Source organism: Seriola dumerili, unplaced genomic scaffold, assembly GCF_002260705.1.
Source record: "Seriola dumerili isolate Sdu_G_001 unplaced genomic scaffold, Sdu_1.0 BDQW01000003.1, whole genome shotgun sequence".
NCBI classification, from domain to species: domain Eukaryota; kingdom Metazoa; phylum Chordata; class Actinopteri; order Carangiformes; family Carangidae; genus Seriola; species Seriola dumerili.
The window spans coordinates 3,270,829-3,295,144 of NW_019174258.1; the positions used below are offsets into that span (position 1 = coordinate 3,270,829).

Consider the following 24,316-nt stretch of genomic DNA (forward strand, 5'->3'; position numbering starts at 1 on the left):
AAGAACAGCTGTCAGTCACAATGGGTCATGACAAAAATGGCTCTCCAAATGGACAACAGTTGTTCTTGTTGTCCAGAATGTTCTTGCAACTTACAAAGGCAGGTCATATGCCTTTGTAAGTTGAATATTTATTTTATATGAGACTACCATCTCTTGAACACCAAATGTTGATCAGTATGGTCAAATCCTACTCTCTTAAATAAAGCTTTTCGTTGTGGTGTTCACGGCTCTCTGATGTCATACACATCTGCTGTGTAAGGTCAGGCTGAATCAGGGAGGCTGTGCTTTCCTGTCCCTGCTGTGGATGAGCCTTCGAAAGTGTCCTGCATTCTTCACAACCAGGTTCACATTCTTTTTTTTAATTATTTTTTTGGGCCTTTTATGCCTTTATTTATTGACAGTGCAGTAGAGAGAGACAGGAAATGGGGAGGCAGAGAGAAGGGGAATGACATGCAGCAAAGGGCTGTCCGATGCGGGACTCGAACCGGGGCCAACTGCTGTGAGGACCTTGGCCAATACATATGGGGCGGATGCTCAACTGAGCTACTCGAGACCCCGGGTTCACATTCTTTTGTCTTATGCTTGTGTCAGGGCCTTTCTGTGTGGAGTTTGCCTGCTTTCCTCCTGCCTGTGTGGGTTCTTCAGCTTCCTCCCACAGTTAGCGCAGGTTAGGTTAATTGGCGAGACTAAACTGTCCGTAGGTGTGAATGTGCATGGTTATTTGTCTCCTATGTGTCACCCCTTTGATAGACTGGCAAGCTGTCAAGTGTATACCCCGCCTCTTGCTCAGCGTCAGCTGGGACTGGCACTAAGCGCTCCCCCACCGGAGCCCTCAAGGAAAGGCGGTACAGCTGATAGATGGATGGATGGAATTCAGCAAAAAACAGCCTCTAAACTTGTCACAGTGCCACTTCCTAAGTCTTCATGGGTGTGCGGTTGGGGTATAGCTGCCTATGTTATAGCAAGTATTAGCTGGGATTGGTTTAACTGCAAATTTCAGTGGATCAGCTTTCATGTTCCAAGTCTTTCATTAAACTATTTTCATGGTTATGTAATTAGAAAGAAAATATGTGGTGTCACATTCTTGGCTCTGTCACTGGACACAGACAGCATACAGCCTGTTATTTGGACTGGCAGACACCTGCATAACTGCTGCCCACATGCACCATACATCCTCAACAGCACAAGGCATTTTTCACACACATAGTTATCAATTTATTTTACCTACCTACAAATGTTTTTTGGGGAGAGATACACTCTTACATGAGGCTAATAAATGTTACATAGTCTTAGAGTATTTACATACTAATTAGGTACAAATTCAAAATCCCATAATTTCATGAATTTACTCAATTCTGAGCCTATGTACAAGGTAAAACATTATTTCTCTGAAACTGACTTCCTGTCTGTTTTTAGCTCTGCGGCGATGGAAGAAAGATATGAGCACAAAACACATGCTCGCATCCAGGAAGTGGTAAGAATCTATAAAACACACGATCCAGACTTGCATATAAACAGTGGATGAAATTTGTTTGTCACTATCAGTGCATGAGCTTTTATCAATGTAATGGTAGTTTCTGGTGTTTTAGGTAGGTGTTTATGATAAAACCACTTTGATATTAATAAATAGAACAATAATAATGTAAGACGATAAGCCAATAAGGTGCGTGTGAATACTGAGTATTATACTATGTTTAATATGAATTTGTATCCTTGATTACCTTTCTAGGTAAGGACAAAGATGTCGGACAAATATGTGCGTGAGGAGCCGATGATCAGGGGACCAAAGTTCCTGGTCAGACTCAGATCCCACACTGTGTTTGAAAACACTTCAGTCAAACTCTTCTGTACTGTTGAGGGCTTCCCCATGCCTATTGTAAAATGGTGAGTAAGAACTCAAGATTTAATGTTAAAATTAACAAGATACAGTATACCCTATGAATTAAAGGTTCCTTTTTTTTTGGCTAAATGTCTCAAACATAACAGTAGCACAACCTTACAGTATTTCATGAAGGAAGTCTACTGTATCTTTTTTTCTTAGATATAGATAAAATATTATTGATCGCAGTAGTGATGATAAGAAAATGTTCTATTAAGGCTCCACATGTCTTGCTGTGATGCTGTAATTTTCCTCTATTTCAGGTATAAAGACGGTTTGATCTTGGACATGTCCTCTGGAAGGTACCTGGCTGAATCCACAGGTGGAATCCATTCTCTGGAGATCCTAAGGTAAAGTGAGTTCAAACACAGACTTTAAAATTATTTACCAGGTGTTCTGCCACTTGAGAAATAGCCTAGATTTTCATATTAAAGAGGAACTTATTTTACTCATGAAGGTCAGTTTATTGGTCAGAACAGGCAGAAAAGGTCTAATGAATGATCTATCCTTAAAGTTTGACTTGTAGTAGGGATTAAACATCAGGATATCTCAGCCTCTGCTCCACTGATTTTGACCATTCTTCTTTTTTTAATCTGTCACTTGGAAGGCCCTCAACTTATTGCATTTGCAATACTAAATCACTTGAGAAAACCTTAATTGTGTTTTGTGTTATACTGTGTGCACACCAGCTTTCAGGGAATATGTTACGCATTTGTTTCAACTGCAGAGAGCAGTAACAGTTTGTGTGGTACAAGTGCACTACTAAAGGTAATGATGCACTGAGGAGAATAAAAATAACACTACAGGCTGATGTGAACTATGCAGGTGTCTAAATATTTAAAACAACAATTTGCCAAATGGTAATGCATTAAATGTTTGCTGGGCTTTTAAGGATACAATTAATTTTTGTGAGAGACTACAGTTTGCTTGTGTGCAATGAAAATTCTACAACGTGTTTTTAACTAATATTGTCCATTTACTTCTTTTACTCGGTTTCTAATTCATAATTTACAGCTACACATAACTTATTCATGATTCCTGCCAACTTGGGCCTCCGACTGCCCAATTGTCTGGCTCAAGACTACGTCATGAACCATCAGAACCATCTCTCAGGCCAATCCCATCAGGTTCTGCACACAAATTCAGACTAGAGTAATGACATCAGAGTCAGCTGACTGACTGTGTGGGTAGGCTGTGGTTACTGTATATGGGACAAGAGCATGTCCCGCTCTCCCTCAAGTCTTAGGAAGCTCAGCTGTTCAAGTGCTGACCTCAGTGCCACCTGATACTCCAGGATTCTTTCAGTCATCACTCTTTCCTCGGATCCAATCACCTCTAGTTCCTTCTGTCTGTTACTTACATACAGCTGAACCCACAATGAAACTCACTTACTTCTTAAATACTTTAGATTAATGCTCCTCAGCTCCATGAACCCCGTAAGAGGTCAGAATAGTCTGAAATAGTATTTTATCAGCCAAAAATTGTCTAAAACTTATATGCTTGGGGTGGTATTCAAGTTTTTCAAAAAGGCTGTTAGATCTTAAATAAATCTCTTTGAAATTATCAGCAGCTTGTGGAAACTTTAAGACAGACTCATGACAGAGAGAAACTGCAGAATCCCTCTCCCCCAGCGTGTCGATCTTGGATCCTTACACCATGACATTCCTGCATTCCTCCATGCACACCCTCACACACACAGCTGCACCGGTGCAAACATTTCTGTGTATATGAAGTATTTCCTGAATGTTATTATGATTCAAAACAAGAATACATTTGCTACTGTCCCTCAGCTCCTCACTGTAGTCACTTCTGCAAATGATGTCAAAATCATCTCCTTATGATTACACCTGCCTATGCATTCTGCACAGGTAAAAATGTCCCCATGTTAGATCATACTGGTGTAATATGAGGTTGTGGGAAAATTGGTGAGAGGAGCATCAGGGTAAGTGAGAGATTGAGGGAGGGAGAGAAAGATGAGGAGACTGGAGGATAAAGAGACCTCAGAGGATAAAGAGATAATGAAAGAAGGAAGAGATTAAACTCAAGAGGCTGAGGTTGTTCTTCAAATCATGAATGTGTGGCATATAATGAATGTGAGAAAGGAACGTGACTTTGGCTTCTGTAGCAGTGCTCATGTGGCTCTTAATCTGGTTTATACTTGACACAAGGGGTTAATGGCAGTCCTGTCATCCGTACCTATGACATAGGTTTTGATTTACAGTCCAGTGTCATATTTCACCCATGGAGAGCACCTAGAAGACCAATGGGGGACTACATGCATACTTGTAGAACTGCAGTTTTATCCAAGCAACTCCTATTTGGCCTTATCTCATTACCAAATAGGAAGCTACTGTGATAGAGGGGGGCAATCAGGGTGAGCGGCGCCAATGGTTTTGTTAGGTGTGTGTTACTGAAGAGAAGATGAATGAACATTTTTCAACTTGTTTAATGTTAAACTTACTTTTAACTTTTACTTTTAACTGCATCAGAAACTTGTAGGAGAAAACAGAGGAGGTCCAAACTGACTAGTTTTTCCATAACTGCTGTAGCCCCAAAGTGTGGTTACATTTGGCATGGCGATGGCAGCAACTGAATGTGCTTCTTCACTCCTTTGTGTAGAACTATAAATACACCTTCAGTCTTTATGTCAACATACAGTATGTCTCTCATCTTTTTGACTTTTCAAGCATCTGTGACATATAGCCCTAGAGGGGACAGAAGCAACAACAACATTCCAATGCAAATATGACGCTCTAATTAAAGCAAGTTCCAAATCACAAAAGACATACAATATTCCGATGCATTACAACCTGCAACTCATGGCATGCCTGTTGCAGCAGCAGATGTGATTTTAAAATACATTTTTTGAGAGGAAGAAACTTATTGTTTCATATAGAATTAACTGTCCAATTCCCTGTCCTCGGGAAATATAGTATGTCTAATGCCAAGTCTTGTACAAGCATTACCTTATCTATCTAGAATAGGTCAGGTAGGATCAAACTAGACATAAAGTATTCCCATACAGGAGAGCTGTCAGCCAAAACCAATACCTTCTCCGGATAACTGAATCCAGCAATGTTGCAGGTTCTACTGTATATGTGAATGGGGGCTTTGCTCAATCTCTGCTGTGCCCCCTCAGCTGCTGATTGTCCCTGGTAACATAATGCACAAATGTGGGAAATTATTGCTCATTTGGTGCATTAGTTTCATACACCTTGTAAAAGCAAATCCAAACTGGCATTACATCAGTAGGTGATGTAGCCCTATTAGAGCATATCCTCATGGATATACAGTAGCCTACATCTGGTATGCTGGCTATTTTCATTTCCAACCTTTTGATCAAAATACAATACGAACAAGAGTCTGTGAGAATCCTGATGGGTATATTGACCTGGAATACCTAAATTGTGTTTTTATAGATGCTCAACTGATGATACAGCGCAGTACACTGCTGTTGCTGGTAACAACCATGGACAGGCTTCTTCTCAGGCCTCCATCATTGTTAAGCGTAAGTCCTTCTATCCAATTACCTGGGTCTAATGTTGTGGTGTGATGTTTTATGATCCAGTCAAACTACTTAACTAAACACGCATTTATTTCTGGACACATCACATTTATCTGAGGCACTCAGATCTTTAACTGTACCTTTAGGCTGCCAGTCTTCCAATACCACCATCTGTTACCATCTGTCTGCTTGTTCACTAGCTTTTTTTTATTATTACAACTAGCTGCTGCTGATAATGGTATGTTTGCTTTTGAATCATATAGGCCTCAAGGAGGAGGAAGAGTACTGTCCATATGCATGGTTGCCTTTCACAGGTAAGCATCATGATTACCTCCATTTCCATCCAGGTGTTTCCAGAAATGACAGAATCAGCACCACTGCTAAGCCTTACATTATGTCTATCTTTTCAAAGTGATGCAACAAGCTGTTACTGTTATTACCTGTCCTATTTCCACCTCTCTCTTGTTCTCTGTTTCTTCCTTTCCCCTGTCTCTCAGCTGCCATGCTTCCCAAGATCCACTACACTAAAATCAAAATTACTTTTCTGGAGAAGTTTGGGCCAGTGTTTGCTTCCGAGGGAGAATCTGCCACTCTGTCTGCTACCATGACCCTGAACCCCAACCTGGCCAACCTGCAGCCTGAGGCACAGTGGTATAGAGATGGTAATTGTTATAAAGTAACATTTTATGACAAGGTAATTACCCTATAATTGCTAGTAATATATACTGGCTACCATGGCGACTACCCAATCCAGTCTAGTCGACATGCTGTGGACAAATGGGAAAATTTTACGGCCACTATTTTTACTGCAAATTAATTATGCTGAGAGTAGTTAAATGAGAAGCTTGATTTGCTATGCGTGTGCCTGTAGACATTACACAAAGGTCCTATGAGGTATAAAAGAAATTTGTAATAGATTAATCTTTCATATTCAAACTGACTATATGCAACCAGACCTTATGTGTAATTTACAGAAATATAGAGTTAGCTTTAGCAGCTTAGCACAGAGGTTTATAAGACTTATGTAATGACACTCAACTCAGGATCCTGTCTCATTTCTAGACACTCGTCTGTTTGATTCTAAGTGGGTGAAGATTGAAACTGGCAGAGGAGTCACCACCTTGAAGCTTCCCAACCTCTACAAAGACGATGAAGGCCTCTACACACTCCGTATGGTCACTAAAGGAGGCACCGCAGAACACAGTGCATTTGTCTCTGTTGCAGGTGAGGTTTGCTAGATGACTGGGTAGTCTATGAGAAGTTGATATCTTTAAAGGAAATGATAAGTTTATGTCAAAAGAGCGGTTCAAATATAAACTCTGAAGCATACTGGGGTTTTTCTTTCATTGATTTGTTGTCTTTTATGGATTTTACAGAACTCTGTTACTATACTTATTTAAAATATTACTTATATATAACATGATTATAATAACAATGCCACCCTGTCACCTGCTGTGTAGATGGTCCTCCTCCAGTCCCTGCTGCACCTGGTGCTCCTATGGACATCAAGATCCACGATGCCAATAGAGACTATGTCATTGTGTCATGGAAGCCTCCTAATACCACCACAGAGGGTCCAATCTTGGGATACTTTGTGGACAAGTAGGAGTTACTCATATAAACAACATAAATAGATAAACTGACCAACATAAAGACAAACTAATTACTGTAAATCATAATATAGAGTTTCCCTGACTATCTGTACAAATGACGGGATTACTGTTTCTAGTGACAGGCAATCCATCCATTTTCTTTATACTGCTACTCCCTCATTCCTCTTAAGATTTTCTCTGGGCATTTTACAGCTAAGCCAAATTTTGACTTATTTTGTCACTCACATTTTACCCTATCCAAACTTGAACACACTTGGATAATTAATGTACAGTACATAGGAGCCTAAACTGCATGAACTCTGCTTGCCATCATTGTTTTCATATCTTTTAAAAACAACAGTTCACTTTATTTCCTAATTTTTAATCAAAACCATTCATGCAACATGTTGTCTTCTTCTCTTCTGAACCCCTCTTCTCTTTTCTCCTTTTTGTTTTTAATCAAATTTTATAGATGTGAAGTTGGTACTGAAAACTGGACCCAATGCAATGACCACCCCATTAAGATCTGTAAATACCCAGTGTCTGGGCTGTTTGAAGGACACTCCTACTACTTCAGAGTCAGAGCTGTCAACTCCCATGGAATCAGCAAACCATCCCGCATGTCTGATCCTATCGCTGCCCTGGACCCCACTGAGTTTGAGAGGCTTCATGGTAAGTTTAACTGGATTCGTATCGAGAAATGTCATCCTTGCCTTTTATAATCCATCATTTGTAGACAAACGTAGATAAACGTATTCTGTTGTCAGTGACATGCCAAATGTCAGTGCTGTTTGGGGATGATTGCATGAATATAAAGTTGTTGTTTCTGACATTATATTAAAAATGTATGTTTTGCTATTTTCTTCCACTGACGTAACTCAGAGGTAGTTTATCATAAAGCTACTTCATGCATGTTTGTATCCACATATTGTTAAAAAAAACACACTTTTTCTTTTGCTTTAATATGCTTTTCCAAGAGAAAAACAAACAAAAGAAAATTTTTGACACACAGGAAATAATAGGTTCCTGTTACTCCAGTTGTTTTATTGTGATATATGTTTTTGTTGTAAATTAACCCAGCTGATACAAATTCATATCTGAAATCTACTTGAAGTAACTTCAATATCAACTTGGAGCAGATTGATGATCATATCTTTTATTTTCCTGTAGCCAAAAAGCTTGGAGGAAAACTGGATGTTGTGTCTTACCATGATGAAGTTGAAGGTGGGTTTTCCAATTCCAGTTAAAACTAATCTAGATATATTACTAGATATGGATTCTAATGTTTAATGTACATATATATATATATATATACGATAATAATCCGTGTGTATATGTGTGTGTGTCTGTGTAGCTGAGGGAAAGCCTCCAGGTGTTCCATCAAGAATTCATGCCTCAGAAACAGACAGGACGTATGTAGTTCTGAGCTGGAAAGCTCCTGCATATTCCAGCAAGGCTCCCATGTGGTACTATATAGAAAAGGTAATAAATACTGTTTTACCATCACCACTGTCTTGACTGTTTGAAAACTACACTGTGAATACTATTTCATGCTAAATGCGTGGTACTCCTCTCTCTCCTCAGAACAGATATAATAGACATAACCAGAAAATATTTTAAATGTGTATACTGTACTCAGTACCCTGGTGTATTTGGTCCGACAATATTAATTCAATCTCTAAAACTGAAAGAAACATTGTTGATCTTTTGTGTGAAACACCATAATTTGTCTGTCCCCACAGTCCATGGTAGACAGTGAAGCGTGGCAGCGTGTTAACACTCAGGTCCCTATTCGTTCACCACGTTATGCCGTCTTTGACCTGGCAGAGGGCAAACACTACAAGTTCAGAGTTTTGTCAGCCAATATGTATGGAACCAGTGAGCCATCAGAGCCGACAGGACCTATTGAGACTCAGGAACTCAAAGGTCTGTGTTATCCATTTCACTCACTGCACAAGTGTAGATTCAGTCCATACTTTAAACATCTATCATTATTATTGCCACTGTAATGATCGTTCATTGTTATTTCTTTGCTGTCTTCAGGTGTGCCATCAGCTCCTGGTCAGGTGATTGCTACAACGGAAACAGACACCTCTGTCCTCATCCAGTGGGCTCCTCCAAAAGAACCCAACAATCTGATTGGCTACTACATTGACCAATGTGTGAAGGGGTCCAAAGACTGGACCTCGGCCAATCACAAACCTCACAAGAGTACCAGGTATGTTTTCAGCCAAACAAAAACACACTGTCGGAAATGTGTCTTTCTTTGATTGTTGGTTATAGCGATACACATTTCTGTTCTTTTTCAGGTTTGTGGTTAGTGGTCTGACCAAAGGAGAAACGTATGTGTTCCGTGTCCAGGCTATCAATGAGCTGGGGCTCAGTGATGAATCCCAGGAGTCCGCACCTCTGACTGTCAAGGCTTCCCTAAGTCAGTACTGGCATATTTTTGGTCACCATTACTGACTGATTGATGATGATGATAATGATGATTATCTGCTTTGTAACATCTCCCTGCTGGACTGTGATGATCATTTCGATGAATGCGATGTAATCATTGTAATCATTGTAATTATAAGTATTACAATTCAGTCCTTCCTTTTCAGCCCACCCCTCTGCTCCTTACGACATCGCTTTGCTGAACTGTGACGGCCATTCAATGGTTCTGAACTGGCAGAAGCCTCTTCACTCTGGAGGAGCAAAGATCAAGGAGTATTATGTGGACAAAAGACGCAGTGGCACAACCATGTGGAGGGAGATTCATATCCCACCAGTCACAGAACGACTTTACAAGGTACAGTAATGTCTGTTATTAAACCTGCCTTAAAATATGAAAACAAACTGAAGAAGGGGGGTGACACTTTTAGCATAACCTGGATACAAGTACTTTGGTTGGTTGTTCTCTGTAGCACGGCAAAGCTGAAAGTCATGTACCTATTTTGTTTTAACTATGGTTTGGTTTGGTTTTCTTAGTAACCATGGTAACATTTTGTTGACAGGTGGAGGGCCTGACAGAGGGAGCAGTCTATCAGTTCCAGGTGTATGCAGCCAATCTGGCTGGCCTCGGACCAGCGTCCAAACATTCAGCAGACTTCACCTGTGAGGCCTGGACTATGCCAGAGCCTGGTCAGTAAATACCATCTGCTGACCAACTTGATCACCATCACTGACAAACTCTAAAACTTGGAAGGGAAGGACGGGAATTAACACATGTACACAGGAGCACAAATGTAAATGTGTGTTTGTGTTTTTACTCTTATTCTTTGTGTCCTTTAGGTCCTGCCTATGACCTGACTTTCTGTGAAGTGAGAGATAATTCTTTGGTGGTTGAGTGGCAGAAGCCTGTTTATTCTGGTTCTGGACCAATCACAGGCTATCACGTTGAGTATGCTAAGAAGGGCACTTCTGACTGGACCACAGCCAACGAAAAAGCTGTCAGTCACCGCTTCCACAAGGTGAGAGCATTTCTAAAACTTCTCTTAAAGTCTTGGTGTGGAGTTTTTTTTTTACTTCTAGTAATCCTAGTTTTCTTTTTTTCATTGGTCAGACATTTGTTACAAAGTGTAAAAAATCTTATAGAACATCATGAAACAAATGAGACTACCTCTTACACAACAAAGAGCATATAACTTTATTTAACTTTGTAAATAACTTTACCGTGTAACATATTATTGTAGAGAAATTGAATGCTGGTGTTTAAGGTCAGCACTGCTGAAACAAAAACATATTACAACTACTTTGCGGTGCGCTCCTGATGCTATATTGTAAGTTGCTAAATGTTAATAATATCTTCATCACAGTGCTCCTCTATTCTTTTTTTTACCCATGTAAAGATTTCTATTGGCTCCTGATAGCTACACTATTGTTTTCAAATGACCATACATTACATATACAGCCTTCTTTACCAGCCTATAGTGCTTTATTCACCCTGTTGTACAATTGAGTAATACACTTACATTAAACTGTGTGACACTGACACCTAGTGGATAAAATATACAATTACTGGGTTTAGTATTATACATAAACATTAAGAAGGTAGATGGATATTCTTGGTTTTAGAATGAAAAGTAGCAGCAAATGGGCAACTTATTTTATATGTGACACCGGCAACTCATTCAACAAATGAGAATTATATGCATTTCACTGACTACTGTAATGAAAAGAGTAATTAGTGCTCTAATAAAACGTGGGTTGCAAAAAGTGAATAAAAATAGGTTACGTAATTTATTATCATAAACAAAAACTAATTATGGGTCTGGGTGCTAGTATAGAACAATATATTTTGCATTTATTAGCTCGAGTAGCTGCAGCTGTCGCTATCTCATCTGCCAAATAATAAATTGGATTATTTACCTGCAACAGTGGACAGACATCCTACTACCTTGTTAATGTCACAGTTACTATACCTGGCAGACTTGGCCAAATTGACGATGAACACACCTGTGCGGCAATGTTCAGAACTCTCCTCCTCTTACCAACGGAGGCTTGTTTCCTTGTCTGTTTGTTTTCTAGGTAACAGGCCTGGAGGCGGGCACTAGCTATGTGTTGAGAGTGCGTGCAGTGAATGCTGCAGGAGTGGGCATGGCCTCAATGGCCTCTGATCCCGTGACTGCGAAGGCTGTGGCAGGTAACATTTAATCACAGACAGTGGGAGATTAACAAATTCAATGAATCAAATTTCTTAAAGACGGATCTCCAAATTATTCTTTGTATACTAAAATAATTGCACCATGGGTATGCTTTGTTGGAATTATTTACTCTTTTTGAAAGTGCTGGAGGCAAAATGAAAGGAGGTCGACAAATATAATAAAATAGAATATAATGGATATAATAAGAGTGTTAGAATGATCACTTTATTGCTGTGTGTGCTTGTCTGTGCGATTAAAGGTGCCCAGGAGGTGTCCTGTGTGGTGGACGCGAAGTCAGGTGACATTGTTATGTCATTCGAGTCCTGCCAAATGAGCGAGAGCTCTCAGTTCGTCTGGAAAAAAGATTATAAAGAAATCACAGATTTCTCCAAAGGAGTGGTGATTAAGACTGAGGGCAGCCAGTAAGACCATGGACACATACACACCTGCACACATATTGGTCGGATGCTGTAAAATATGCGCTTTGAAATCTAATATGTGCAACATCTTTCTATCTTTGTCTATCTGTGTCTCACTCATGTTCTGCGTTGTAGTTCTAAGCTTATCTTCAAGAACGCAGATAAAGAGGACTTTGGGACATACTCTGTTTCTGTCACCAACACAGACGGAGTTTCATCCAGCTATAAAATCTCTGCTGAAGGTAGGACTTGCCCGTGACTGTGCACGTCTGGCCCCACAAAAGTCTGGCTTTCGAATTGTACAGAAATCTAACAGCAATCAAAAACTAAAAATCTGCAACCTGAACTGTTGAAATCTATTCTGTTATTTACGGCCTAGACTGACTATTATATATTCCTTTTGACACATTCAATTGTCGCCATTATTATCTTCATTACGTGAAATTCCATTAAACATTTGTTTCCTCCATCTGTTAAAGTAGTGCCTGCAAATATCTTTCATGCCTTGAACATGAGATTTTGAACAGCGGTACAGGAGCATCATGTTCCAACATCCACCAATAAGAACATCAAAAGTACAGACTTAAGCAAAATTGAAAAGGAAACTACATGTAGAGGAACTGAGGCATTGTGCAGGTGGAAACAAGGATGAAAGCAAATAGGCCCTGCCTAAAAACAATCACACTGGCATGTAGGCAACAAACAATTTCATTACACGTCTGATGAATACTAGTAGAGCACATTGCTCACATTATTTCTCCAAGCTTGGGGCAGTATGTGTGTTTTAAAACCACATCTTCATGGAAAAGGGCCTCTGTCAGACTGTTTCACAATATTTTTCCTGCTATTGCACCATTACGCTACAAGGCTATAATATGTCATTCAGTGTGCCTTACACTGATTGCTTCCCATTTGGCCTACAGTTTTTTCAGCCCAACTCACAATAATTTCAAAACTTTTAGTACACAAGGTTTCATTTATTTTTTTTATACCACAGGTACAAGGGAAGCCTCCAATTATTTAATACACTAACTCCGAAAGCAGTTTGTCAGAGGAATTTCAGAGTGGGCCTTTGGGTGTAGTTCTAGGCTTTTAAAAATACTTAACCATAATGCATTGTCTTCCCTGTGGCTACATCTTTAAGTGTTTGTGCACTTATCTGCCTCTGCCTATTAAACACAATTACAGTAATGACTTCTCCAACTCCAAACTTGGTACTTGAAGAACCCTTCAAAGTGCATGCTAAAATTACATCCATGTATAAAGTGTAAACTTGTTTGTGCCCACAGCTGAATGACATGAATAACTTGTTACTTTTATGTTTCAGAGTTGGCAAAGATGCTGGCACTCAGCTATGATATCAGACACCCAAGTAGGTACCTCTAGCTGACTCTGTCGATCCCTCATAATCTCTCTCTTTGTCCCTTTTAATCTCTCTCCACTTACACTTTTTTCTCTGCTGGGTCTTTAATCTGTTTTACCCACTTTCTATTTCTCTGTTTCTACCTTTCATGCTTTCAGTTTGCTTTGTTCTGACTTGCTTTGAACCTTTCAGATTTCTTTCTTCTTTTAGGAGTATATTTCTCTTTTTATTCGATCCAAAAAAGTCTTACCTGCTTTTGCATCACCTGCCTTACCACTATTCACCTACTCTGTCTGTTGCTTCCCAACTGACTCCTCTCCTTTCCTTTCCTTTCCTTTCCTTTCCTTTCCTTTCCTTTCCTTTCCTCTCCCTTCCTCTCCTCTCCTCTCCTCTCCTCTCCTCTATTACTAAGTAATAACAGTTTGTTTAAGTTATGATTAAGTAAGTGCAATAATGTTCTTTCACCCGTGACTGTCCTTTTTTTCTCTCCTCTTCCCTCCTCCAGTCATCCCACTGAAGTCAGAGCTGGCCTATAAGATTTTGGAGAGAGGAAGAATGAGGTTCTGGCTGCAAGCTGAAGAGATTTCTTCCAATGTCACCTACAAATTCTTTGCCAATGACAAGGAACTGTCTGGGGCTGATGTAAGATACACTGTAGTTTTAAAAACTGACATAGTTAGGGAGAGATGGAAATTATGACTTTGTGGTTTTAAGCCGAACAACTGTCTGTTTGTCTGTCATGTTGCAATACTAAAGCCACAATCACAGTAAAAGTATCCATATTCATGAAATCTGTCCGTGAGTGCATTATGGCCTTTTTACAAAAACCAACTCTATTTTTCTGCAGCCCAACAAGATGGGTCATGACGTCTCTACAGGTATCATTGAGTTCATCATGGACCATTTCACAGAGGAGAATGAGGGAACATTTACCTGCCAGATCACAGATGGAGGAGGCAAAGGACAGAGCTCACTGGTTCTGATTGGAGATGGTAAGAGAGGCCAGGTCTGATTTCTCACTGTCGGCATCTCTGCTGTCTTTCTAACCCCGTCAAACCAATTACAAACAGAATGGACAAAAATCCATTACCCAAAGAATTAACACTGAACTGCAAAAGTAACAAGAATGCAAATGCATATACAAAAAAACACAGCCTGTTCAGATCTACAGTATGTGTGTGTGTGTGTGTGTGTGTGTTTGGCGACATACCTTCTACATCCCTGGCATTAGAAAGTAATTTTGTAGTAATGTATTCAGTTTAAAACAGTAACTATGTATGAAGTACGCTCTGTTTCTGATTCAAATAAAGATGCTTTATTTCATAAATTATGATTCCACCCTCATACAGGAGGCCATTAGCTAGGTAATCCTCTGAAGGAATCTACAGCAACTACTGGCAACACTTTGATCTTTTAATTATTCTCTGTTTATGTGTGTCTGTATGTGCACACAGGTTTCAAGGCAGCTTTGGCTGAGGCTGAGTACCAGAGGAGAGAGTACATCAGAGTCAAGGAGGGTAAGAAACAAAACATCACTCACTTTAAGGCTTGTATGAGTTCTACTCTACTTGGTCTGAGACCAGCACACCGTTGCCTGGAAGACATCTAATCTAATCAGTGAAAACGCAGGAAAGAAGTGAACCAACATTACTTAAATATGGACCCAATTTGAATGGGTCAGTACATGCAGCACAAAATAATTCCCAAATTTAGAAATGTATAGGACAGATACTGTAGGATACACATGAATATTCCATGGTGGTATTTTGTATTAAGAATTTAAAAACACACTAACTCAAGCTTGAGGCAATTAATAGAGCTCAAACAATCAAGGTCTACAAGTAATTTATTTTAAACTCACTGGGCCTTTCTGTCCTGCCTTTATCCACCACAGGTCCCCACTTCAGTGAGTTCCTATCACTTCACGTTGGAGACGACTGCTCTGTCACTTTGGTTTGCAAGGTAAACACAGCCAAACTCAATAATAATTGAATATTTACACTCTAAACAAATGGAAGGCTGACTTCTGGATAGCTGATTATCCATTCTGTGGAGCGCAGGATTTAACAATGCTGTGTAATGATAAGGTTTAGATTGAAAATAACATGCATTATGCTGTCAGCTTTTTCTTGGATTTGTTAATGTGAAGTATATAATCAAGCCAAAGTATTGTTCATATTGCCCAAGATAATCTGAATCTGTCATCTTTTTAGTCTGTTTGCCAGTCAAGCACAAATAAACATATGGAACAAATTAAATTAGTGAATTAATTAATGTGAGCATCAGCCATTTTGCAGAAATATGCTCTCTTTGTAGCTGGTGTGAGTGATTAGTTAGTGTACAAGATATTCTTTAAAAAAGGACCACATGCTATGGTTCTCTTGGGGAAAGTGGTGAGGAGAGAGTAACTGTCAGAGAGATACCTGAACAGACACTGAGTAACTTTGCATACATCACTGGCTTTTCGAGTTGCATTTTGTAAGGAGGAAATCTAAGGTATACAGCATTGATGGCATAGCTCACAAGGTTTATATTTAGTTTTACATTCAGCATCTCTAATCGACCTGTTACACTTCAAGCAGTGAATAACGCTGGATGGCATGAAAAGATGAGGTGCACCATATCAAAACTCAGGGGACTAGTGAGTTTTCAAAGCAGATTAATGGAAGTAAAGCAGAAGTGCAGTTTTGGGTTTAGGTCCATCTGAGACTGAATTGGTGCCACTGGGATTTAATGATCTGGTATTCAGTATGGAGGCTATAAAAAAAGCTAAAACCTTGTTAATGATAAATATGTTGAAAGTTTTAATAATATGTGTGGTTCTGTTTTTCATTACAGGTTGCCAACTTGAAGAAGGAATCAGAGTTCCACTGGTACAGAGAAGACACGGAGATCATCCCTGATGTGAAGCCTGACCTTGGATCAGGAGTCTGTAAACTGCCAATTAAACTGGTAATTGCTCTTTGATGCTGTTGATCTTCTGAATGCTATAACCACGTGTACAATACTACTATTTCTATCTATGTTATACATTTACATATCAGGTAGTGTAGTGTTGTGTAGTGGCTATGCTAAGTCAAGGCATGAATGTAATGTTTTGCTCAGTGATTTGTCAAGTTACAAAAATGCTGCACTGTTTTGGTGTTTCTCTGAGGATCCGAAAACAAGAAAAAAGAAACAGACCTCACAATGTCTTCAGATTCATAATACTGTATTCCCTGTGTTCCCTATACTATTCTATGTGTTTCCTGTTTTGTTTGTCTAGTTTTCATTGAAGACAGCGGGAATTTATAAGGCCACCATCAGTGATGACAGAGGAAAAGATATGAGCCAAATTGACATTTCTGGAAAAGGTAAACATATCTTTCTTAATTAATTAATCTTAGAGGAGTAATTGACTGACTGGTCAGTGGGCCGGATGTATAACTGAGCAAGAATAAAGAATAACCTGCAGTATAATGGCTTGTCAAAAGTGAACAACTGAAAAAAGAGCCTGACATTCAAAAGCGAGATACAGGAAAAAATATGATCCAAATTTATATATTGTATCTGTACATGACAAACTAATGAGTTTTTAAAGAAGCTATTTGTTAGTTTTGCTATTGCTACACAGCACAACGTTAGCATTAACAGCTGTTTACTTACCAGAAGAAAGGTTGCCAGAAATGTTTACTTGCCAAGAGCTGTCTCCAGCGATGGAAAGTAACGCCAATGTTAACTCTCATTTATATCACTTCTCCTCTTCTACTGAAGTTAGCATGGTAACCAGCTAGCCCCAGCTTGTTCCAGCCTGTCTCGTCACTTTTCCGATAGCGACTACTATAACGATGGCCGAAGCTCTTGTCAAGCAACAATCACCATCACCTGCTCCCGGCAAGAAACGGCAGGAGAGGATACTTACAAATAGCCCCTTTAACAAATCCTCTTACCCCAACCTTGTTTTTATAATTATGGTATAAACATAGTTCTTGCTATGTGACAGCTCGTTCACCAGCTGACTGTATTTATTCCTGAGAAAATTTAATTTTCCTGTAAAAGTTTGTGTGAAGTCAACCTAAACTGGTACAATATAGCCTACTCCTTCAAGCTTGTACTATGGTAGGACTTATTAAATTCCTTTTCAGTGTATTTAATCCCCACTGCATTAGAAGTTTGTAAGTATTTAGAGGACCAGTGTATCGGATTTAGTGGGGGTTGCAGATTGCAACCAACTTAATACCCTTCCCCAGATCCCAGCAGCAGGGGGGGTACCTCGGGTTGGTGAGGTGGGCCCAATCCGAAAAAGGCACAGTGATCCATGGGAATTATCCCGGTATGCCTGATGGCCAGTCCGACTATGTTGTACCTAGGTGGTGCACGCATGCCAGCGGTTTGAGTGAATATCAATGGGTGATAAAAATCAAATCCTCTGCCAGGAGTTGTGAGGTGTCTCCTCTTTCTGCAGCCGTTGTTTCAAATTAAAAGCCCTCTGCATAGTCATGCAATTGTTACTTCATGACATTGCAGCAGTGGCATTACTTATAATATATATATATGATGTAGATAGTGGAACACTGGTCTACTACAGAAACTCGCATATTTAAACCTGCACACTTTTGTCTCCCTCCTCTGGCAGTGAGAGTAATTACACAAACACAAGTCACACCAATAGTAATCTGTGTTTGTCCTCACCGTCGATCGTTTTATTTTTTAGACTATAATCCTTAAAAGTTTAGTTTTTATCTGGAGCATCAGAAACTTTTCTTGAACACTTTACCATACTCATAAATGCTGTAGCATACTCCCCATCTCCCCTCTTCATCTCCAGCCAACCAATCATTGCTGGTTTATGTAAAATTCATCGCTAATGGTGGGCCAGCGGGGAAGTGTTGCCACAGAGAGATTTAAAACTCTGTTGTACCGCGAAATACAGATATTTACCTGGCACTGATAGGCGCTGAATCAGCATCATGTGGACTCGCTTGGTAAGGGTTTGAATGTAATGTTAGATGCAAAAGTCCCGCACTCCAGTTTTAATTTAACCTTTCCTTACTGAACTTTGAATGTAACCACCAGAGGGTAACATTGTGACTTCCATTTTCTTGGCTCTTGCCCTGACCCTATGTTTGTCTACCTCTCTTCTAGTCTTTGACGATGCCATAAATAAAATCAACCAACTGGCTGGTAGGTACCTCCCTGTTACACACGCGCACACACACACACACACACACACACACACACATACACACACACACACACACACACACACACACACACACACACACATGCGCGCAGAGGTGAATACACAGACATCAATTATCTCACAGAGATAGACAGATATCCGTATTAAAAACAGCACTTAACATCACCATGCAAATTATCTAAATTTAACATGGCACAATCGCACCACAGTGATAAGAGATTTAGTAGATCCATCGCCATGCTGATACATTTCTGTTTTAAAATCCCACTGCGACACACACACACACACACACACACACACACACACACACACACACACACACACACACACACACACACTTATCAGCGTGTGGCAGAAGTTGTCATGCTGGAAGCATTTGGCCATCATGTGGTGAAATCACTTTAAAATTCCACTGCGCTGTCACAGTGACAGTGTGGAGGAGCGTCTTACTCCTATTTTAAGAGACAGTCACTTGACAGCTCTGCAGCAAGTGTTACAGCAGTGGTTGCAGAGGAGAAGAGGGTTCATTACTGTGATAATGGGAAACCATGGTGATGTGACCAGGTGGATGACACACTTGCACACTTGTAATATGCAGTGAGCAAAGTCACAAACAGACATAGTGTAGTATAAAACTCCCTTTTACATTCAACAGCTTTAAAAGAAAAAGAGTTAATAAAAACTCTGCTGGTCGAAGTGTTTTTCTGAATGCAGCATATAAACAGTCTGCACTCTGTTTCATTAGTACAAGTCCGCTCTCCAAGCTGGACAATAGTAACATAACAAGGGAAGTCTTAAAATGAATACTACAAATGGCCGCAGATGGAAGTTTGGTTTTGTTTGATTAATTCTGGGGGGAAAAAGCACACTCTGTAGCTCTCGCTGCAGAGAGAGGCCACGTTATCCAGCAGCAACTGGAAAATATGTATCTGATTTTGATTTCAAATGTGCCCTCCACAAATTCTATCACCTCCATCACCTCCTCTAGGAGCCAGTGCAGCAGAGCTAGTGATTAACTGCACAGCAACGGGCATTCAGCTACAGTGTCACATGAAGTACTACACCTCAGAGATGAACATCACTTGGTATCATGGGTAAGAAATTCAATTTATAATACTAATACAAATAACATTAAAACTAATAACACTACTACTATTACCATGACAACCACAACTAGTACTACTAGTAAGAAGAAGAAAGAAAGAATGACTTCAGCATTACTAGTCATTGCAGTGATTTTAGGAGGAATAGGAGTATTCGTTTAAGTCTGCCTATAAACATGCTGACCACAAACATATTATTTTGCTTTTCTCTCGAGTTAAACTGCCGGGAGTGGCAAAAACAATAAGCCACATAATAAAACTTGTGATGGCTGTTGGCAAGTGTTTTCATTATCCTGGTTATTGCAGTAAAATTGCCCCATTTTGTGACAAAAATCACACCCCTATCATCTTCTATAAAGAAGCATGGTTTTTCTGCACTTAAAAGCACTCTGTCGTACCCTAGAGATTATAATGTGTGGAGAGAGGGGAAACAAAATCAGAGAAGCTGGACAGAGAAAAAGAAAGAAAGACAAAAAAGTCAAAGAATGGAGAGAAATAGACAGAAATAGACAGAACAATGACAGGGAGTGGTAGAGGCTTTTCTGTTATTCAATTATTCAAAGAACAAAAATTATGGAGATTAGATTTTTAACCTCTCCACGGCCTTTCTGTGAGCGTGTGCGAGAGAGCGACAGATAGCAAGAGAGAGAAATTGGTATCCCTAGGCGTAACATTAGGCAGGCATGTAAACATGATTTTCCATTACCTCTGAAACAGACTTCACCCACTCACATACAAACACTACACGCACATACACACTAACCTCTCTTCTCCTCTCCTCTCTTCTCCTCAGTGAGACTAAACTCTCCCACAGTGACAAGGTTGTGATTGGAGGAACCCCTGCTATGGCAACAATGGAGGTATTATCGTCTCCTGTACAATGCGGAACAGTATATGCTTGTTAGGTGGATCATACATAGGTGATTTTATGACAGTAAAGCACAACAGATGGTGGCAATGTTGTCTTTGAGAAGATTTAAATAGATAATCTCACCGCCACAACGGGTAGCTAATGAATAAAAAGATCACACATTTTAAAATCATTAATGGTAATTAATTAAACGGTGCATCTTCCTTTTACTTTTTGTCAGAAAGCTTTATAATTATAGATGAATTGATCTTTTTTAAAGAAAAACTCATAGAAATAAACAGCCAGACACCGACTGGTTGATGGGCTTGTTGGCCGCATGACTGATGGTTAATTTACTGATTTAATCACAGGTGATTGAGCCAGTGGAGAAGGACAAAGGAATGTACTCCATTGTGATCACCGACCCTGAAAACTCACATAAACGCACACTGGACCTCAGTGGTGATGGTCAGTAACTTTTTCTCTCTCACTTCTCCCTCATTTGTTCTTGTTGTGTGTCACTCACTCTTTTATTGATAATACCATAAAAAGAGGTTAGAAACGACACAGTCACTTGTTTTTATGGAGCACTTGGATTCAATCTGTAGTTTAAGGCTTTGAAGTGATGCTCCAAACCAAAATCTATCTTTTGAGTATCAAACACCCAGTAGGCTTGAAAACTGGCTGTAAAAAGTTTGCTCCTTCACAAAGAACTGCAGCTGTGGTCTGCCTGAAGTCATGTTGGATGTAACAGATTCCAATAGCATTGGATTCTCATGTAGTAAATGTATAAAAAATCTCCAAAGAAACTTCTTAAACCCCTATCTCCAAATGCTCATGTTCCAGTTATATGTTTGACAAATATTTGGGAAGTGCACTGCTTTTCAATTGTATTACTCTCAAGTTCTGAAGCTGTGCCAGAAACAGTGTATTTATATTTTCACTAGAATATTTCAGTTACATTTATTGAAAGTGGACACTGCTGCAGTTTTTCACAAAGGACCAAGACACAGACACAATTTTAAAGCCACATTTTAGGCCTGGGTAAAGGGTACTTAAAATATCTGGTTGAATATCACTGGAAAATAAACCAAGAAGACAATTCAAATTGTGAACAGTAGCAATGAAATTCTGCTTTTGTCTTTTACAGTATATGAGAAGGCCTATGCTGAGTTCCAGAAACTCAAGTAAGACTTCACTCTGAAATCTGTTACTTTACACGTGCCTTTATGTGTTTATTTTAGTCTGACTACCTCTGATAATGATGAATAACAGTTTCCTTCACATTTTAACTTTCACTGCTTGATCACTGCAAGTTTGACATCTGGTAGCTCAAAGTCATGCGTAATGATTTCCCCTGACACTTTCTGTTCATGTACTGAGAGTCATATTCCTTATCCTTGTTCAAAAAAAATGTGAATTACAAAGTTAACCATAAGTACCCTTGATATTTTCACTAACTAGTTTTCAACCACAAATTAAACTTGAGCTGAGTTTCTACATGTAGACCCAACACACCCTTTCCTAAGATAATCAATTTAAAGGATCAATAGGCTTTTAATATGCCCACTATGCTTATGTTTTACTGTTCCGTTTGCAAACAGTGCTGCTACTGCTTCTGTTGAGCATTGCAGTTCAACATGCCCACCTCCAATCTGTTCGAGAATACACTAAACTGTGCTGATCTTAGTTTATGCCTGCAGGCAGTGATAAGGTGAGAGCCTGATGTAGATTATTCACATGTGTTTGTGCACTGAACTGCTTCTTTTAAAATGTTCTGTTGAAACACTGTCACTCTGCTATTACACTGGGTTTTTATGTACTTATAAGATGGCCTACAGGTACATCAAAAACTATAGTGGATCTAAATACCCAACGCCTTGCTGTCTGAAGTAGTCCAGTATATTGTAATTTGAGATAAAAAAAAATCAATGCTAAAAATAGATGAAGTCAGGCAGCAGAGATCCTTTGGGGTCCTTTGGCTACTTGGGCCAAAGCAAAACCCCACACAGTGAATTTTGCAAATCCATTTAGAAAAATCAATTGCAACTCCAAAGACTAAACACTGCATGCTGAGTGGAAACCATCCAAATCCCTTTTCTAATTAACATTCAAAGAAAGACATTTAAGCACAAGATTTTACAAACACGCTGAAACAAGTGACACCCTGTTGCCCCTTTGATTTAGTATCAACATGCGAGGTGGACAGCAGAGTTCCCCCAACCATCTGGTCCCGTGGCTGACCTCTGGTCCACTCGTGCTGCTCAGACAGCCCTCGCCCAGTTACTGCAAAGCATTATCATTTTTCCCATGAAAAGATTCTGAAACGTCCCACCGTAAACCACAGTATAATGTGGTCTGGCTCTAAATCCAGAATACCTTGTGGCAAACCATCTGAACACAGTTAGTGGGCCAAAGATGGAAAACAGATATCATGTGTGTGGTCACTGAGCAGAGCAAAACATTATCATCATACATATCATCCCGACTGCACAATACAGGGTTAGAGGTCTGATGCTCAAATAGAAGTAGAATCATGAGGGCTTTTAGTAGTGAGAGGTGCATTTTACTGGTCATGACATGTAGTTTTAAAGATTTATTTTGAAAAATAAACATCTTTAATTTTCCCTTCTCTGTGTTTCAGGGCTGAAGCCTATGCTGAAAAGAGTGAGTACATCCTTTCATTTTTTGTTCTTCCATGGAAAGCTGATTAAAAGTTATCACTATCACATCATCCTACAGCTCCTAAAAAGTACGAAGCAACTGTGCATATATACGTTACACAATTAGAGCCCCAAGGCTATCATCAATATACAGTAACAAGTAACAGGAATGATGTTAATGTTTTGTTTCAGACCGCGGTAAGGTTGTGGGAGGACTGCCTGATGTGGTCACCATTATGGAAAAGAAGGTAATTGTCTGACTATGTGTGTGATTTTTGTCTCTGTAAATGTGTACATGTTTGTCTAATAAGTCATCTTTTTGCTTCCGATAGACCCTGAGTTTAACTTGCACAGTGTGTGGGGACCCCAAGCCTCAGGTCTCCTGGTTGAAGAACGGAGCAGAAGTCGAACCTGATGATCAGGTAGATTCTTCTGTTATTCCGGGCAGGATAGGGATCAGAATCTTTTTCAAAACTTGTTTTAAAGGTTACTGAAGCATGCACACAATTAAATTGTACACGTGACACATGTGGACCACGCGACATCATGTTCAACAACTTCAAACATTGCCTCCTTCTTTTCTTTGGTTTCTACCTGTCACACACTACTGCAGACTCTTTGAGCTGTTAAACTTCTTTAGAAACCCAGACCCCCCTTCCTCTCTCATGATTAATTACCTTATTAATCACACACAATAGCAATAGAATGTTTCTATTAACTTGTCCAGAGATACTATGGACACTCAGTACATGTCATCTGGATTCTGTTGTGTTACCCCCACTAACTTTCAGAGTTTAAATAGTTTGCACACTTTTTGGATTCATAGGGGAACTACATAGGAGTGACTACTTTGACTACAGAGTCAAAATGCAATACACAACCATTACTACAATAATGGCTTTAATATCATGGTGACTTTTCTTGACAGAACAAGAAATTTCAACTTTAAAATTACATGTAAATTCTTATAACGTAGTGGAAAGGTGCTATTTTAAGAAGCAATTATTAGGAAATAATGAGGTGGATATATATTTTAAGCAGCATATGTTTCAGTTATTTTTATTAAATACACAAAATTTAAACTGATGAAATACACAGAGCCGAAGTCCTCCATATATGTAGCTACTGATGA

The 24,316-nt window shown here is 39.5% G+C and overlaps 1 protein-coding gene across 1 annotated transcript in view; it reads left to right on the forward strand.

The window, feature by feature from the left end:
- LOC111219077 (M-protein, striated muscle-like) overlaps positions 1–24,316 on the forward strand; it is a 28,468-nt gene that overhangs the window by 1,754 nt on the left and 2,398 nt on the right. Inside the window, exons 3-38 of the mRNA XM_022741668.1 lie at positions 751–845; positions 1,417–1,474; positions 1,730–1,884; positions 2,143–2,229; positions 5,299–5,387; positions 5,648–5,698; positions 5,882–6,046; positions 6,447–6,608; positions 6,845–6,986; positions 7,449–7,648; positions 8,147–8,200; positions 8,331–8,458; positions 8,719–8,908; positions 9,020–9,194; positions 9,286–9,411; positions 9,569–9,770; positions 9,976–10,102; positions 10,253–10,431; positions 11,489–11,603; positions 11,864–12,026; positions 12,159–12,265; positions 13,351–13,395; positions 13,892–14,028; positions 14,234–14,378; positions 14,841–14,903; positions 15,281–15,348; positions 16,225–16,338; positions 16,652–16,739; positions 18,511–18,549; positions 19,557–19,662; positions 20,465–20,531; positions 20,893–20,989; positions 21,672–21,708; positions 23,166–23,188; positions 23,377–23,432; positions 23,517–23,606. Coding sequence (XP_022597389.1) covers positions 751–845; positions 1,417–1,474; positions 1,730–1,884; positions 2,143–2,229; positions 5,299–5,387; positions 5,648–5,698; positions 5,882–6,046; positions 6,447–6,608; positions 6,845–6,986; positions 7,449–7,648; positions 8,147–8,200; positions 8,331–8,458; positions 8,719–8,908; positions 9,020–9,194; positions 9,286–9,411; positions 9,569–9,770; positions 9,976–10,102; positions 10,253–10,431; positions 11,489–11,603; positions 11,864–12,026; positions 12,159–12,265; positions 13,351–13,395; positions 13,892–14,028; positions 14,234–14,378; positions 14,841–14,903; positions 15,281–15,348; positions 16,225–16,338; positions 16,652–16,739; positions 18,511–18,549; positions 19,557–19,662; positions 20,465–20,531; positions 20,893–20,989; positions 21,672–21,708; positions 23,166–23,188; positions 23,377–23,432; positions 23,517–23,606 — 3,945 coding nt within the window. The remainder of the gene's footprint in view (positions 1–750; positions 846–1,416; positions 1,475–1,729; positions 1,885–2,142; positions 2,230–5,298; positions 5,388–5,647; positions 5,699–5,881; positions 6,047–6,446; positions 6,609–6,844; positions 6,987–7,448; positions 7,649–8,146; positions 8,201–8,330; positions 8,459–8,718; positions 8,909–9,019; positions 9,195–9,285; positions 9,412–9,568; positions 9,771–9,975; positions 10,103–10,252; positions 10,432–11,488; positions 11,604–11,863; positions 12,027–12,158; positions 12,266–13,350; positions 13,396–13,891; positions 14,029–14,233; positions 14,379–14,840; positions 14,904–15,280; positions 15,349–16,224; positions 16,339–16,651; positions 16,740–18,510; positions 18,550–19,556; positions 19,663–20,464; positions 20,532–20,892; positions 20,990–21,671; positions 21,709–23,165; positions 23,189–23,376; positions 23,433–23,516; positions 23,607–24,316) is intronic.